This window comes from Neovison vison, chromosome 10 (assembly GCF_020171115.1).
Source record: "Neovison vison isolate M4711 chromosome 10, ASM_NN_V1, whole genome shotgun sequence".
Classification (NCBI taxonomy): domain Eukaryota; kingdom Metazoa; phylum Chordata; class Mammalia; order Carnivora; family Mustelidae; genus Neogale; species Neogale vison.
In genome coordinates this window covers 41,798,157-41,815,178 of record NC_058100.1, presented here as the reverse complement: position 1 = coordinate 41,815,178, position 17,022 = coordinate 41,798,157, and the positions used below count along the sequence as shown (strand labels likewise).

General features: G+C 43.3%; 1 protein-coding gene across 2 annotated transcripts in view; it reads left to right on the top strand.

The window, feature by feature from the left end:
* The window catches only part of SMYD3 (SET and MYND domain containing 3), a 689,511-nt gene that overhangs the window by 379,108 nt on the left and 293,381 nt on the right, over positions 1 to 17,022 (top strand). Inside the window, exon 1 of one of the 2 annotated variants that reach the window (XM_044267075.1) lies at positions 3,999 to 4,029. The exons of the other annotated variant lie outside the window; for it this stretch is intronic. Coding sequence (XP_044123010.1) covers positions 4,024 to 4,029 — 6 coding nt within the window. The 5' untranslated portion in view covers positions 3,999 to 4,023. Of the gene's footprint in view, positions 1 to 3,998; positions 4,030 to 17,022 lie in introns of those variants that run through there. 2 annotated transcript variants of the gene reach the window in all.

Below are 17,022 nucleotides of genomic sequence, written 5' to 3'. Positions count from 1 at the left end.
AATTACACCAGGATGCTGAATACAGTTTTATGGTATATGCGGTGTTATAGCTGGTCAGGGCCTAGATGCAGATATGCCCGCAGCCAAAGAAGGTTACATGGAAATCAGTGCATCAGAGGCAAGAGAAGGAACCATGCATACAAGGCCAAGGAGAAGGGACCTTTTAGAAGAGGGACATTGTGTATGAAACAGTGGGGTCCTGAGGGATCACAGAGGGCTGGCCTCTGAGTACCAAGTCCAGTATGATTTTCTCTCTTAGCTTGCTTGAGGGGAGGGGGATATAATGCTAGTATTTGCTTTGCTGCTTGGACTGAGCTGTGCTAAGTAATCTGAACTTCCTTTTCTACCCAACAGGAAATATTGGAGGCTTTTAAGAAAGGGAGTGAAATCAGATTCTTGTTGTTGGGAAATATTTTAGTAGCTGAGCAGTAAATAGTAGAGATTGTGGCCACTGATTGGTTAGCATTTATAAAAGAAGGTGTCGGGTTGGTGGTAAGCAGTGGGCAGTGACTATGAGGTCAGAATCAGTTTGCGGGATATTTTAGAGGTACATCTAGAACTCAGTAGATCAAGGAATTTAGAAGGTGATCTTTGGGGACTGGGAGAATGTTGATAGCATTACATATGGGAAGGCATCATCTCTGTTGAAATTGCAACTGGGGGTGTTTTCTGGGACACCATAGCTAACCCGTGGCTTTCTCTAGTGCAACTCCTGTGCTTTTGTATTATAGTTGTCTGTGACTTCCCTGGACTATAACTTGCTCTTGGTCAGGAACTTGTTCTACTTTGTTACTGTTGTCATTGTTCCAGCACCTGGCCCAGTGCTGGGTACTTAGTAGGTGCTTGGTAAGAACTTGGCCTGGGGGGCGGTCGGAGGTGGGGGGAGAAGATGAGGGTACCAGGCATTTACATAAGGATTTCCTCTGTTGAATTCTTCCTGGGTCCAAAGAGGTGTTTGTTTCTGGTTGGACTCCCATTGTCAGTTGTTATTCTCATGATATGAGCAATTTTTGCTGGATTTCCGTTTTCCAGAAACTACGCAGGCTTCGATTTGACTGTTTCCTTGGTGACAACCCACTCAAGTTCTTAATGTTTTGAGGTCACACAATAAAGTGGAGATAGATACATTCATTTTTCTTTAACTTTGGCTCTTTGAACCTATGGTTCTGTGATTTTAAAAAAACACAGTAGGGGTGCCTAGGTGGCTCAGTGGGTTGATGCCTCTGCCTTCGGCTCAGGTCATGATCTTAAGGTCCTGGGCTCGAGCCCTGCGTCAGGCTCTCTGCTCAGTGTAGAGCCTGCTTCCTCCTCTCCCTCTCTGCCTGCCTCTCTGCCTGCATGTGATCTCTGTCTGTCAAATAAATTAAAAAAAAACACACACACAATAATTTCTTTCTAGATTTATTTGTGATTTTCATTCATTCATTCATTCATTCATGATACTCTATGGTTCTGGTCTTCAGTTAAATAAACTTACAATTGCCACAGGATTTGTCTGTGGCATCTTCATAGCCGGACGTATGGTGGGCTTTTGTAAATGGCTTTTGGAAGAATGATTAGTTTGCCAAAGCATTAGCAATCTTTCCTATTGTTACCATCTGCTTTTTGTCTAAAGAGACAAGTGTTGGGATTTTATTTATTTAATGGACTTTGTTTGAATCAGCTTATTTTCCCACTGTCCAAATTACTAAGGGAAAGCATGAGTCTTTATTTCAAGGGCTATATCCCTGTCTTGCTTGGTGGAGCCAGAGGCAGGGAGATAGATCACTTTCATAGCCATCAAGCGCTGATATTTCCCATCTTTTCTGTGATTAAATTTTAAAAAGAATCTCTTTGTGATCTTATTTGGTTCTGGCACGAGACCATATATCTAAAGAACAATTGTCAGTGGGATATGTTGGCTGTATTTTTTAGTTTGTTTTCTAAAGAAGAGAAAGATAGAAGAATTTACATTTCAAAATTTTTTTCCTTGATGGGAGGCTGTTATGTGTGGGGCTCTTGGGATACTTCCTCTAATTTACCATTCGCACCGCCCCTCCTTGAGTCCTTTCTTTATAGTTGAGAACAATGTTTCCCAGAGTTTAAGAAGTCTACAGAACTCCATTCGACCTCAGTTGTTGCAAATCCAGGTCTTCTACAGAGGGTGGAGGCTTGCATGGATGTCGGAGAGAAGCTTCTGCCCCCGCAGCTCCTCTCGGGCTAGAGGGCTTGCACCTGCAGATAGAATTCATGAAACTGGAAGCCGATAGACTTGACCCCAGTTGGAGGGAGAGACTCCTGTGCTGTGAAAACCATCCAGATGGGGGCATTTCAATTCTTCCTTGGTAGCCATGGAAATCATAAGTGAATTACAGTACCTCAGTCTAGTAGGAGTTCTCATTTTGAGAAATTAATAGTCTTTTGTCTTCTCTCTGTTGATGTGATGTAGGGACTTGTAACCCCTGATGAGCTGACTTGCATGGTACAGTCGGCAGATGTGAGGGCAATCAGTCTTGCTGTTTAAAAATTGCAAGAAATGTGAAATGGAGGAGTTCAGAAAACCATTTTGGGAATATCTGTATTACACCAAAGCATAGGCAATTTCACCTTCAGTAAATTTAATCCCTGGCTTTGGCTTTAGAGGGCAGCAATCTTCAATGAGATATTTTGTTGCCTGCTAATAACCTCAGGGATTTTTTCTGCTGCCCTTGTGGTCTTTTGAGAAGGATTCTCCCATTGCAAAAGATGCCTTGGTATAATAAATGGCAAGAAGTATCAGGAGTATTTGAGTGCTTACACCCATCTGAGATTTATTAATTTTCCAGGTTTGGGTTAACATGCTTCTGTGAACAGGCACAAGGCCTAGCAAGTAGGATTAGGATGGTTTCCAGGGCCTCTGAACTCATGTCAAGCAAAACTGGCCTGCTAGGCAGCTAAGTCCACTGAATAGGGAAAAGACTTCGAAAGTGCTTTATCTTACTGCATAATGTTTGTAAATTTTATTCAATTAATTTACAGCTGCAGGGCTCATGAGGGTGAAATTAAAGTTTTGCAAAGTTTTGATAAGGAGGCCGCCAAACAGGTTTGATTAGCAGTAGAGGTTTTGGAAATGAGTTGGCAGTGATGCAGAAATAGAATGTTTGGATTTCAGGAGACGTCTTTGGCATTGTTGTGCCCATTTGATTAACCGTGGAAAGCCCGTGGTTTCCACCTGTCACCTCCGGCATTTCTTCTCTCTTATGTCTTCCCCATGCTGACCTCTGACATGAATAAGCATCTCGTACAGTTGAGTCTCATCAGCCAAGCGTTCTTGGAAAGCCTGTTTGATGAGTACAAGTGAGTGGGAATCTTTTTCTTTCTACACCCTGGCAACATGCACTTTTATCTTTCTCTTTGAGTTGTGGGCTTTTGAAGGTCTTTCTCCCTCTGAAGGTCAAGGCACCAGATGTCCCTTTACTTGGAGTTCAGGTCTGTCAGTCATTGCTGAAGGGTCACAGATAGAGGACACAACACAGGTTTTCCCGTAATATTAACAGACAGGGCTTTTAACACTTACGCTTGTTAAATTTTAATTTTTTTTTTTTTTTTTTTTTTGTGAAAGGAATTCTAATTGCTCTAAAACCCCAGCAGGAAATTTCACACTCCTGGAACAGGATTTCGTAGGTTATTTAAAAAGTCAGATTGGAGGCTGTCTCTTGGGAGGGAAAGAGGACACAAAGACTGGGGAGGGACATGAAAGCGGCTTCAAGTCTCCATGGAACGTTTTATGTCATGGGGAAAAAGGCCTCAAGGATGTTGGGAAGGTAAATACAGAGAAGTGTGCTGTGGTACATGGGAGCTTGTTGAATTATTCTCCTTTGCTAATGTTTTCCGGACTGTCTCCGGTGAAATGCCTTTTGTTTTTCTTACCATTTCCAACCTATCACAGACCAGTATGTGGTCACTAAGCCATGACTGGCCTGGAGTTCGGGCCCTACACACCATTTAGCGCATATATTTACCAAGACCAACCCCAGCGGATGCTTCCTTCAGGGAGACAAGCCCATGATGGTATGTTTGGATGTCTCAGCCGTGTCAAGTTGTCATCAAAGTTTCTAAATGCTTATTCTTTATTTTAGTTCTTATCTCACAGTGGATCCATAAAAGAATTCCAGGCCAGTGGGATATCTGAGTAGCCCTGCTGTAGTCTTTGCCAGAAGTAATTCATAAAAATGATTCCATCATTTTGGAAATATTTATATTTTAAAAATATTTCACATTGGCTCATTTGTTTCTTCTGGGTATTTGTCCCCAAAGTGGGTCAGTCTTTAATTCCACAAATAAGCCTTGGTCTCGGAGCTGTGGTAGGTGCTCCTAAAAGTGCAGAGATGAATCAAGTACTGTTCCTGCCTTTGAGAGCTTGTTACGGAAGGAAGGCAACAAAATTCAACACACTTTTTTTTTTTTTTTTTGAGCACTTGATTTGCCTTAGGCTTTATCTTAAGCAGTGAATATTCAAAGATGTGTAATTCACAGACTTTTCTTTCTTTCAAGGAATTTCCATTTTATAATGGAGATCGAGCCGGTACCTTGTATGTTAGACCGGGAGTAAACACTAAATGTTTGGAAACCCTGAAAGTAGCCATGACTTATAATCGGGCAGCTTTAAAGGTTTTATAGAGGAGAGAGAAGCTTGTTTGAACTGGTCTTCTTGAAGGACCAGTAGGGATTTTTCAAATTGGCAAAGGAATAAAAAGTCAAAGGACTGTTGTGAGCAAGACTGAAGAGATGCGGTAGACTCGGCTTGAAAAGAAGTGACCCGTAATCAGCGGATCGGTGCGATTCTAGAATGTGCGGAGGGAGGTGAGGTTAGAGAGGCAGGAGGGGACAAGGTGTTATGGGGCCTTGAATTTCAGAGTAAGATGTTTAAACTTCGTCTTGTTCACCTGAGGAGGTTTCAGGGCATGATCAGAGTTGCGGTTGGTACTCAAGATAGTCTGAAGACTGGATTATGAAGGGGGGGAGGCTAGCGGAGGGGAAACGAGTTAGGAGGCTGTTAAATAATCTGAGGGAGAGATGATGAAGACTTGGCTCTGTGAATTTAGAGGAGGTGATCCAGCTAAGGACCATTTCTGAAAGGGAAGGATTGGGATGTGGGCAGAGAGGGGCTGGGGGGGGGGTCAGGAGCTCAGTAACAGGAGTAAACTAAATCGCAGAGGGACGTGTTTGCCTGCGGATGAAGAGACAAATAGTTTTTCCACAAAGAGTAATATAAATTATTACTTACAATAGCTCTGATATCCTCAAAATAATCGAAGTTATTTTAGGAGACTGGTGACAATGAAAAAAATATAAATTTGCCTTGGGGAAGGTAACAGGGTTTTCTTTATATTAGCACCTCAGATCTATGACATAGGGTTTCCGGTGTAGATCTTTGGCTCTGCCCTTTGAACTCCACATATTCACGCATTCTTCAGTGTTCGTTGAAGCCTTGCCCTGTGAGACACCTGGATTGCGAGCGAGGAGCTCACAGGCTAAATATGGAGGGAAGACACATCAACAGACGAATGGCCTTGGTAGGCACGCTCAAGGGGTAAGTCTGCTGACACAGCCGTAGGGCCATCAGAGACACTGGAGGAGGAGAGTGTTCTTGTCTTAGGAGATGAGTACATGTTAAGTGAAAGGAAGTAAGAGGGACCTTTTGTGACCCAGAAATATGGAGGGTAAAAGGAGAGATAGGCCGGGGCCAGATCCTCAAGGGCCCAGAGTTGCACGTGAGAATTTATGGTGGGGGGAGAAAGAACCTGAGAAGGGTTTTGTTGGAGGCAGTAAGAAGGGAACAACCTTCGGTTTAGGTAGCTTGCGCTGGCCACCACGTGGAAAGTGGGGTGGAAGTTCTGCCGTGGAAGTGTAGAATCAGGGAGCCCAGCTGTGAGGTACTCCAAAAATTCAAGTGAGAAATGACTGGGATCTGAACCATGTCAGCAATATTGGGCATGGACCAGGGAGTTAGTATACAGAACATGGAAAATTGACAGGACATTGAGATTGACTCAGGTCAGAAGAGGAGAGAGGGGCGCCTGGGTGGCTCAGTGGGTTAAAGCCTCTGCCTTCGGCTCAGGCCGTGATCCCAGGGTCCTGGGATCGAGCTCGCACCGGGCTCTCTGCTCAGTGGGGAGCCTGCTTCCCCCTCTCTCTGTCTGCCTCTCTGCCTACTTGTGATCTCTGTCTGTCAAAAAATAAATTAAATCTTAAAAAAAAGAAGAAGAAGAAGAGAAGAGAGAGGGAGGTGTGAGATGACCCAGGGTCAGGTTTGAACTACTTGAGTGATGGGGCCACCACATTGGGCGGAAAGATGAAGACTTCAGCCGTAGGCATGGAACCAGGCCCCTGAGATGTCTAGAATATTCATAAATATTTGTTAATATTCGTGTCCAAGTGTTACAGGGAAGTTGAGTCCAGAGGGGACTGTTCCCTGTCATCAGCAGGTGGGAGCAGATCCTGGAAACTGACGGAGGAGTTGCCTCTCCCCCCTCACCGGGCAGAGCCAATTTCAAACAACCTCACTGGGTCTCTTTCTGTGGTTAAAATGTCCTAACTACCATTAAAGATAGGAAAGAGGGCAGTGTCAGGGAATTAACCTCAAGAGGCAAAAGAAGCCAATTTAAGTGTAACGGGCTGGTATTTATCTTTGGCTTATCTGCTGGAGGTGTGCAGTGGTGCTAAAGGAGAAAATGGAGGGGGGAGCCCCTCCTTTCCGGAAACTGTTTAGTTGGAGAAATTTAAAAATATGTGAACATGAAATAATTTGTCAACAGGAACAACACATTAACATAAGCTGTGCATAAAAATGCCATTTATGCATATAATTAAATAATTTTTATGAAATTTATGTAAGCCATAAATATTTTTAAAGATTTATTTATTTATTTTTGAGAGAGAGAGTGCACAAGCAGGGGGAGCAGAGAGAGAAAGGAAGAAGCAGGCTCCCCGCTGAGCAGGGAACCTGACACGGGGCTCAATCCCAGGACCCTGAGATTGAGCTGAAGGCAGACACTTAACCGACTGAGCCACCCTGGCATCCCTAAGCCATACTTTCAAAAGTGTGATACAGTTCTTTGTAAACTAAGCTTTTTAAGGACTGTGATGACATAAAGGAAAGTAAAAATACTGCAAGTAGCATTTTATCAAGGAAATCCACTGCCAGTTTGAGCAAAGTGTGGGCGGGGAGCGACGGAGCTAAGGAACACCCCCTTTGTGCCAGATGCTATGCCAGGAGAGGGAGGGATAAATAGGCAAAGCCCGCTAACATTTTTAGCAGTTTCTTTTAGGGTAATACCCTATCTTCACCAAACCATTGATATGAATGTGACGCTTGACATCTGTTTGGGTTTGTGGACTTTCGTCCTTAACTGGAAAGTACAGGGCCACACGAGCACAGCAGTTAATTTTGTTCACAAATACTATGTTTGGCTGCCTCTTATTAGAAGTATAATTCTAAGCAGAACCAGCGCCTGCATCTTAAAAAATATTTGATGGAACTTCATATATTTCAAACTCCTTGATCCATAAAAGAATCAAAACGGTCCTTTAGCATATTCATCAAAGTGAAGTCTTAGCCACTTACCTGGTTTCTGGAAGAGACTGAACTTCATAATGCCTAGAATATAGATTAAATGGTTGTTTTTACTCATCTTGTTTCATTTTATATTGTTTTCTACCTTCAAAGATTCTTTTCCTCCCATGATAATATTTTAAGATGGGGGATAAAAAAAGAGACTGTAGTATGCACAGAAGTCTTTGTGTAACGTAAGCAGAGGCGGTGTTGGGGGCCTGCCTTTGGGGATTCAGACTCACCTTCTTAGAGGGCTGCTGTCCGAAAATACTCAGGAATAGAAGAAATTCAAGTCTAAGGGAAGGGTGGCAGAGCTGACCTGTTCACGGCTCGGTGGGTGGGTGTCCCCTGACTTGGGGGAGGGGGGCAACCTTGAACTTTCGACCAGAGCTCTGGATGTGATTACTGGTCTCTTGAGCGAGGCTTCCAGTGCTGGGGCAGCACCCAGTGGGGGGCAGCCGGAGAACAAAACCTGCAGGTGGATGCTAGGGACTCTGTGGACATTTGAGTGACTCATGAGGGGGTGATCGAACTCCTCACGCTGGCGGGAGCACAGCTCCCAGTTGACAGGTGCCTTCTGATTCCTGGGGGACCAACCTGGCTTTTTCATGTAAATGAACTCTCTCTCAATCAACATTTCTGTATTGTCTATGGAGGGTCTGCACAAAGGTTATACTAATCTGAATATTAACCCCAGTGAAACAATTAGGAAGGGTGGTGTGTTAGGTAAATGTCACTCCGAGCCTCCCAAAGATGAATAAAATGTGTTATTTTTAATTACCCACTCCAGTTTTCCTTTTCTCTTGGCGTGGAGAATTGCGAGCTGCTTATCTGCGCTGGCCTGTCCATAAATACTCAGCAGACATTGTGCTGCTAACGATAATTTCATGATTTAATCAGAGAAGGCTGGCTTTAGATTTCTGATGAGGTAGTGAGAATTGGCATTTAACAAGTTAATTGGAATTGGAAAGAGCTATTAAAAGGCCATGAGAAGGTCTTTCATGAAACCCTTGAATATGCTTCAGTCTGAAGCTCTTATTAAATTATGCTAAGGGTGTTTTTCCTTTCGCTTTAAATCACCCATTACGATCATCTAATCAACTTCCTGAATATTGCTGCCGATGAAATTATTATTAACTTCATAATCGTTGGAATTTTTATTTTTTTTCCCTTCAGTTGTCAGTGAGTCAGTGTTTGATAGAAGACAATAGCTTTTCTCATCCCCCTGGGACTGAACCAGATCAGGGTTAGATTTTCTGTACATCTTTTTGAGTTTCAAACTAGTATTCTGGATGCTGGTGACTGTTTGGAGTGCTCAGTTTCAGTGACTGCTCCATGGCCTCTTGAAGGCACGGCCTTGCTTCTCTTGAACGGAGGGCTTTGCTGTAGTCGGTGTTGCCCCTAAGTCAGCTTGTTGCCGTGAGGAGCAGATGCGCAGATGAAGTGCTTGAATTTTTCTGTCCCTTTCTACCAACTTAGAGAAGGCTGTTTTTTGCACAGCCAGTCATGGGACAGACTAATTGTTTGTGTCAAAATAAATGGTCATATTGAATATGATTTTGAAGAAAAAAATTGCCTATCAGGCCCGAGGATTTGATAAGAACTACTTTTTGTTGAAGTCTTAGGTACTTGTTTTGGACCTACGTCTAAAGGCTCCATCAATGCTTTTTAAGGAGCTTTATCAAGCAGTGAATGATGAATATAGATTCATTCTCCTAAAGATCAGTAAAGATCTTGAAACACAGTTGATCAGATATTTCCATAAGCATAGACTAGGTGCCCCTTTTCTTTTTTTAAAGATTTTATTTATATATTTGAGAGAGAAACAGCATGAGTAGGGGCAGAGGGAGAGGGACAAGCAGACTTTGCCCTGAGCACGAAGCATGACACAGGGCTTGATTCCAGGATCCTAGATCGAGACCTGAGCCAAAGTCAGATGCTTAACCGACTGAGCCAGCCAGGCGCCTCTTGGTGCCACTTCTTAATTCCGGATTGTTGGCCAGATGAAGGTTAGACGGCAGTCTCCCGACGAATCACACTGGGCCAGCTGTCTGCCTGTGGTCTTTTGTTCTCAACTCAGCAGTCCCACAAAACCAAGCAGATCAGATCTGTTAGTTGAAAACTGTGGGAGGTCTCGTATTACTCAAAGATTGAGGCAGGTTAGGACGATGGACTCCAGTTCCACTCTTCTTTGCTTAGAGACAGCCTGAAAATAGTTGGGCAAAATGGCGTTTTAGTTATTTTTAGAACTTCTTTTCAATGTTTTAACATGTATTTATGTATAAAGTTTATATTACATATTTATGTTTTAATCAAAGGATTAAAGTGTGTACATGTTTGTATATACAGACATACAGATAGACATACATGCCTTTATAATATAATAGTGTTTCTGAAAAGTTGAATATAGAAATTTAATAATTTAAAAACCATTTTAATAGTACAAGGGAAACTTACTATCTAAAGAAGTACAGTGCCTTATTCTAAGCAATGAACATAATTTTGTTTTTTAACGTAAAATTCAGGGCAGTAAAGGCAAAATAAGTCTCCTAACATGAAAACTTTTCTAATATTTTGTCATAATTTATTTATTTTGCAAGTGAAATAAAACATGACAGGACAGTTTTGAAAAGATGTATTTTTTTTCAAAGATTTTATTTATTTATTTGACAGAGAGAGATCACAAGCAGGCAGAGAGGCAGACAGAGAGAAGGGCGGGGGGAAAAGCAGGCTCCCCGCTGAGCAGAGAGTCCGATGCGGGACTCGATCCTGAGACCCTGAGATCATGACCTGAGCTGAAGGCAGAGGCTTTAACCCACTGAGTCAACCAGGCACCCAAAAGATGTTTTTGTTTTTTTTTTTTTAAGATTTTATTTATTTATTTGACAGAGAGAGAGATCACAAGTAGGCAGAGAGAAGCAGAGAGAGGAAGGGAAGCAGGCTCCCTACCTAGCAGAGAGCCTGATGTGGGACTCGATCCCAGTTCCCCGGGATCATGACTTGAGCCAAAGGCAGAGACTTTAACCCACTGAGCCACCCAGGTGCCCTCCAAAAGATGTATTTAAAGAAAACAATAGTTCCTTATTCATTGGCTTTAAACATTTAAATATTCAAGTCATGGACTCTTTTTACATACCAAGATATAAAATATTTTCTCCTAGAGTCTATGGTTAGTGCTTCTGGACTTTCATGAGCTCCTGTAATGTAGTAGGTTCTTGGGCAGGATACCTGGAAAAACTCGAGTAATTTGCAGAGGACTTTTAACTTAGAGCTTTCTTGGGTTGACATTGATCCAATATTTGAAATATACTCATTGGCATGCAAGCGGTGGATGAATGTGAAGGTCAGTCGTTGGAGGATGAATCCATCTTCTTTCTTGTTCTCCATTTACACTCTTACAGCAGACGCTTGGAATTAGTGTCTGTTCAGGTACATGTGTAGATATAGTTTCCCCCCAATTGCTTATTAGTTTTTGGAGGCATGTATTTGATCTTACTTTTAGTTTTGCTCGAAATAAAATATAAAAACAAGTCTAATCATAACTGAGAAATAAGTAAACACAGGAAGAAAGAAAGAAGGCGCAAACACTACAAGAAAATTGTTAGGGTGATGGGATGCAAGCGGGAAAAACTGAGTGCCAGCTGCTCTGTGTAAAAGGTAGTGGAAACTAAGCTTCTCACTCTGCAGAATTTTAATCACAGGAGCGTACTGGAAAAAGGCATAAAGTTCTTGAAGAAAACCAGCTCAAATCAGGTTTATCATTAAGAAAGGTCATGTAGTTGTGCAACGTGGTGACGCAGGTCTCAGACCCTAAATATTTCTGCACATCCTATTGGTGTGATAGGTCAGGAGGTGGATGGTAAAATCTAATATGGGCCGAAAATGGGAGGACTGCGCAAGTTCGTACAGACCTTCCCAGTGAGAAGTACTGGCTGGGAACTGGGGTGAGATGGGAGCAGAGGCAGGGAGTGACAATTAAATGCTAGAACAGAGGAACAAGGGGTTTTTAGATGTGTCTGCTTGCCAACACGGGAGTAACCAGAAGCCTTTGCTTTTCATGCTAACTCAGGTCAGGCCAGTGTGGTTTGCAGTTGCATGCTGGGAAGCATGAGGGGCCTCCATTACATAGAGAGAACCATGGCCTGACAGCGTGGAGAGGCTCCCTGGGAACCTGTGTGAGCTGACTTGGAATCCTAGAGGCAGCCTGTGGCGTGCTGTGCACTTGCTGCCTTTGCTGCCCCTTCAGGGAGCTGGGTTCCCCCAGAGCGAGGCGCACCACAGGGAATCAACAAGGTTTACAACCGACTCCCAACTTCTGCTCAGTGCTTTCCACAAACTGGGAAAATAGTGCATTTAAAGGGAATCTGTTGAAGTGCATTCTATTTCTAGAAGAAAAACATAAGGACATCAGCGTGTTGAGTCTTTGTTCAAAAAACTGTCTCTTTCACATGTCTTGCACATTTTCTAAATATTTAAGAACTCAAGAAATGAATACTTGGTAAGGGAAGAACATTTAACAGACCCTGTGGGGGGCAACTGTAGATTGTGTATCTATGCGTAGTACTTATGAAATGCTTTAGATTCCTGGATTTGGTATGAGAAAGTGGATTGAACATGTGAAATCAAAGACTTGGATAAGAAATTGTTCATGCACTCACAGAGAGCCTGTCATTTCCTGGCCTTTGAAAAGATGGGCAGACCATTTGGCAGTTATTTGTAAGTGTCTCTTCTCATAAACTGGACGTGTTGTCATATAATTGGAATTAGGAGGGAGATGATAAACACTCGCAAGAGCCATGAATCCTTTTGTTCAATACAAGATGGTTCTGGTATCTTTTTCACATACATGATCTTCCGAGGCTGGTAGTTTCTCATTAACCCATTTGGGGACTGAGCTCAGGATGACCGTGTATTCTGGCTGGGTCTTTGTGGTCCTGCTCTGAAGTACTTGTATTAATCAGAGAATCTAAAAAGTACTTCCATAAATATGGTGGACCGAGGTTGCCAGATTTCTTAGGCGGAGCATAGATGATTGCTGTTTAAAAGATTTAGACCTCAGATCGCCATTCTTCCCACTGTCATAATTGACTTAGTGCTGATGCTTTGCAGATCTTGTCTCTCTGTTTATTCAGTTGTGTTCTTGGCCAGCAGAGAGGCCTGGACAGGAGGGTAATAAGAGACTGTCTCCACAGAGCTGCTGAGCCCTCAGCTGCCGCCTGACAAGGGCAGTTAAGGATACAGCATTTCAGGTTGTCCATTCTGCTTGCTCGGGGTTTGCTGACTGAAGAAAGCAAGCTCTAGACACAAAGCAAGGTCTAGTCACTTGAGCTAAGAGGGATAAGCATGAATGCACCTATAAGCTCAGCAGCAAGCTCGTCCGCATTGTTCCTCTAACATTTTGTATGTTTGTTAAACAGAAGATGCTTCTGTTGACATCTCAGTTCTGGAGAAATTAGTATTTGACACCCAGTTTTAGTGACTCCGTCCTCATGGCATTGCCTTTCCACTTTTCATAAGGTAAAGTGTCTTATATAGTTTCCGCTAAGAATGGAGGAGATAGTACCTCCGTCATGGTCTGATAGAAGCTACCTTTGTGTGAACAGCTTATCTTAAGGGAGTGTTGTTGGTTCTGGTATATGGAAGTAATGCACTGAGGGAGTGAAGTTGATGTTTCCTGTCATTTTGAGCAAAGTGGGGACATGAGGGCCCCAGAATTGCTGTACTTGATTTGACTGGTGACTTTGGTGCCTGGCCTGCCCTTCCTTTGTGCCTCCTGCTGCTGAACTCCTACCCAGGCAACAGGCATCAGCTCAGGCAACTGGCTGGTCTCCTCCAAATCTTTAGGCATGATTCGTCTTCTTAGTCTGTGTTTTCACAGAACTTATTCTTACCTCATCATTTTATAGCTAAGTGTGCTCATTGGACCCTCTTATCCCATTGCTGAGCAGTGGGAAGATGGAGGGAGAGGGACAAACAGGTTCCAGACTAAACGTGGAGCCCGACACGGAGCTCGATCTCAGGATCCTGAGATCATGACCTGAGCCAAAACCAAGAGTCAGATGCTTAACCAGCTGAGCCACCCTGTGTCTTAATCATTTCTGTACTTTTAGTGCTTAGCACGATGTAAGTTCAATAAGTATTTATTAAATGAACTATTAAATAGCTAAAACCCGCAAAACTCTACGAGATACAAAATGAGTACGGGGTCTTTCCTTCTACTCCAGCGTCAACGTTCTCACACTTAGGTTTTTATTTTTATTTTTCCTTCCTGTGAAGGAAAGACCTATAACGTTCTATTTGTGCTAGCCACGAGAAAGTCTGTTCGAGAAAGAGCCAGGGAAACAAATGCTGGTGCTTGCGCAGGTGATGCAGTGATGCGTGCAAGGGGTTTGTGGAGGCCGGAGGGGGAGCGCCTCGTCCAGTCTGAGGGTCCAGAGAAGACTGTGTGGAGCGGATGGTGCCCGAGGGGAGGATCATCGGCCTTGGTGCGGAGGAGCCACTGGTGGGAAGGGGTGGAGACACACCAGTCGGACACTTGCTGCATATTCCCAAGGCCCAGAACGAGGAGGGTGTAAGCAAGGCAGGAAGCTGAATGCGGCAAGGAGGAGCCAGATCAGACGCCGCGGGCGCGAGAGTCTGCAGATTTTCGTGTTGATTAGATATGAAAAATGGGAACCTTTGCAAGTCTTAGGTTTGTTAGGATATGAATTTCTGCTATTTCTGGAGAAACAAGGTGTGGCTCCTGCGGTATATGACTTGAAAGCCCTGAGAGACCACCAGAATTACCTCAGTAAGTTCTGTTTTAGGAAAGAAAGAACAGGGGCGCCTGGGTGGCTCAGTCAGTTAAGTGTCTGCCTTTGGCTCATTTCTGACCCTGGGGTCCTAGAATCGAGTCCCACATCTGGCTCCCTGCTCAGCGGGATCTCCCTCTGCTTCTGCCCCCCCACTCATGCTCTCTCTCTCACACACTCTCTCTTTCAAATAAATAAATAAAATCTTTTTTTAAAAAGTGAAGAGAAGGGACGCCTGGGTGGCTCAGTGGGTTAAGCCTCTCACTTCGGCTCAGGTCATGATCTCAGGGTCCTGGGATGGAGCCCTGCATCGGGCTCTCTGCTCAGCAGGGAGCCTGCTTTCCCTTCTCTCTCTGCCTGCTGCTCTGCTTACTTCTGATCTCTCTCTCTCAAATAAATAAGATCTTTAAAAAAAAACTGAAGAAAAAACAAGGGGTGCCTGGGTGGCTCAGTCAGTTAAGCATCTGACACTTAACCTCAACTCGGATCTTGATCTCAGGTCCCACACTGGCCCCACACTGGGCGTGGAGCCTACTTATAAAACAAAAAAGAAAAAAACAATTACTCTGGACCTTTGTGTATCTGCCTGGGCCTTGAAGGATGAGTCTTTGAACTACAACCCATAGGTATCTGAAAGTGTGGAAAGTTATAGACTATGGGAGTGAAGACACTCTCTAGAGGTTCTGTCCGGGGCAGCGCAAAGTGTCCAGACATCCACTCTGAGTCATGATGATGTGAGCTGTAACTAATGCAGTGTTGTGAGGTGAGCAGAAGGAAGGGCAGGACGGGCCTTGCAGTCCTCACTGCATCGTTTCTCACCACGCAAGCTCAGGGAAGTTACGTGACTTAGTCAAGGCTGCCTAGACCAGACGGCTGGGCGTCAGTCATAGAGTTGGTGAGGGGATTCAAGGTTGTGGGGGATGGAAGGCCCGTGGCTCAGAGCGTGGCCCATGAGGTCTCTTTCTCTTCATCAGTTGCGGTGTAAGATTATCACCAGCTTTATGGTGGCATTTTCCCATGGCCAGAAACAATGTGAATATTAAAACCACTGCATAATCCTAGGGGTTTTTCCCACAGTTGCTCCTGAGAGGGCTTGGAGAAGTCTCTGTGATGAGAACACTGCACTCTCCCTGGTTTGTTCTTTCCTGACTTGTTGGAACCTCCCTTCCCAGTGGTCCTTGGGTTTTGGTGTTTGTCACAGGCGTGCCCCTGTCCGGATGGGGAAGGTCTGTGGGATGGTAGAGCACACACCACAGAAACTTGAAGTAAACCGGTTATTTATATAGATTGTGTTTCTCCTTTAAAAGAAAAAAAGCTGGGGAGGAGGAAGGGAGGGGCATGCCAATAAATCAGATTTCTTTATATTTTAAATTTATCCAGATAAACAGATACTATTTTAGAATGTTATCCTCTGTTGGAATTAAAAAAGTAAACTGGAAAATTATTGCTCAAAGATCCTGGTTTCTAGTGTAGAACCTTCAAATTTTTAATGTATAGGGTTGTTTTCCAAGAAGTAGAAATGTGTTTATTCCTGGTTGCCCAGTGGTTTACTGTTATCTGATAGGTCTTGGGTAATTCTAAACAGCAGTTGAAGTTTGCACTGTGCCATAAAAATGAAAATAAAAATTTTGAAGCCATTTCAGCATTTTTTCTTTTGGAAGAAACCAAACAGTTACAATGATTCCAGCCTCAAAAAAAGTAAGATTAACCCCACTGTTACGCATCATAATTAGTCCTATATTATCATAGGTACAATATTACACATGACCTTTAATCTCAACAGACTATTTATGCTTGAAGTAACATTTGAATGGATAACATGTGTAATTAGGACAGACTTTTGTATAATATAGTTGAGGAAAAGCTACATGTGCTTTTAAAGGAAAAATTTTATTAAATCAGTAGAGCAAGTGTCCAGATTTTTCTGTTACTGTGATTACTACCAGCTTTGCTGGTATAGAACAGTGATAACTTGGTTAGGAAACCTTTTTTCTTCTGTGTCCTGTCCTCCGAGCCCCGTATAAAGGTTACAGGTATTTTGAAGATCAATGCTTTTATAAGTATCATTAGAAAGTGAAGAAAAGGTAACATTTGAAGCACATAATTAATATTCCTGATGTCGAGTTAGCCCCAAGCTAATTACTCATGCCTTTTGGCCTTTTATTTAACTTAGTGAGTGCATACTTTTCCAAGCACTGTTAGGATTTCTAGTGAAGCTGCAGTCACACAGAGAGCTTTGTCGAAATCACTCAAGTATGTGTTTAAAAAAAGCTGCCTGTCAGTGCCCCATAGAAATGCCAAAGCACAAATCAGTAGCATATTCTCCTTGACCACTGGAGAAAACAACCACAGGCAAATTTAAAGCACATTTCACAGTGCGAGCCCAGAACTGATTTCAGTTCTTGGCTGACGTCTGGTTTTGTTCTGAAAGAGCATGCCACACTCTGTTTCCCTGGTGCCATTGATCGCCTGAGCGCCCTGTAAGCTCGGGGCTGGGTAGAAGAGAGTTGCTCTGGTGTGTGATTACATTCATTGTTCTCCTAGACGTGGCTTCTCTCCCATTTGGGATACATTAAGTGCTCATGAAAAAGCTTACATGTTGGTCAGTTTAGCCATTGGTTTATATCTGTAGAATTTTTCTACCTTTTTTCTTTTTTT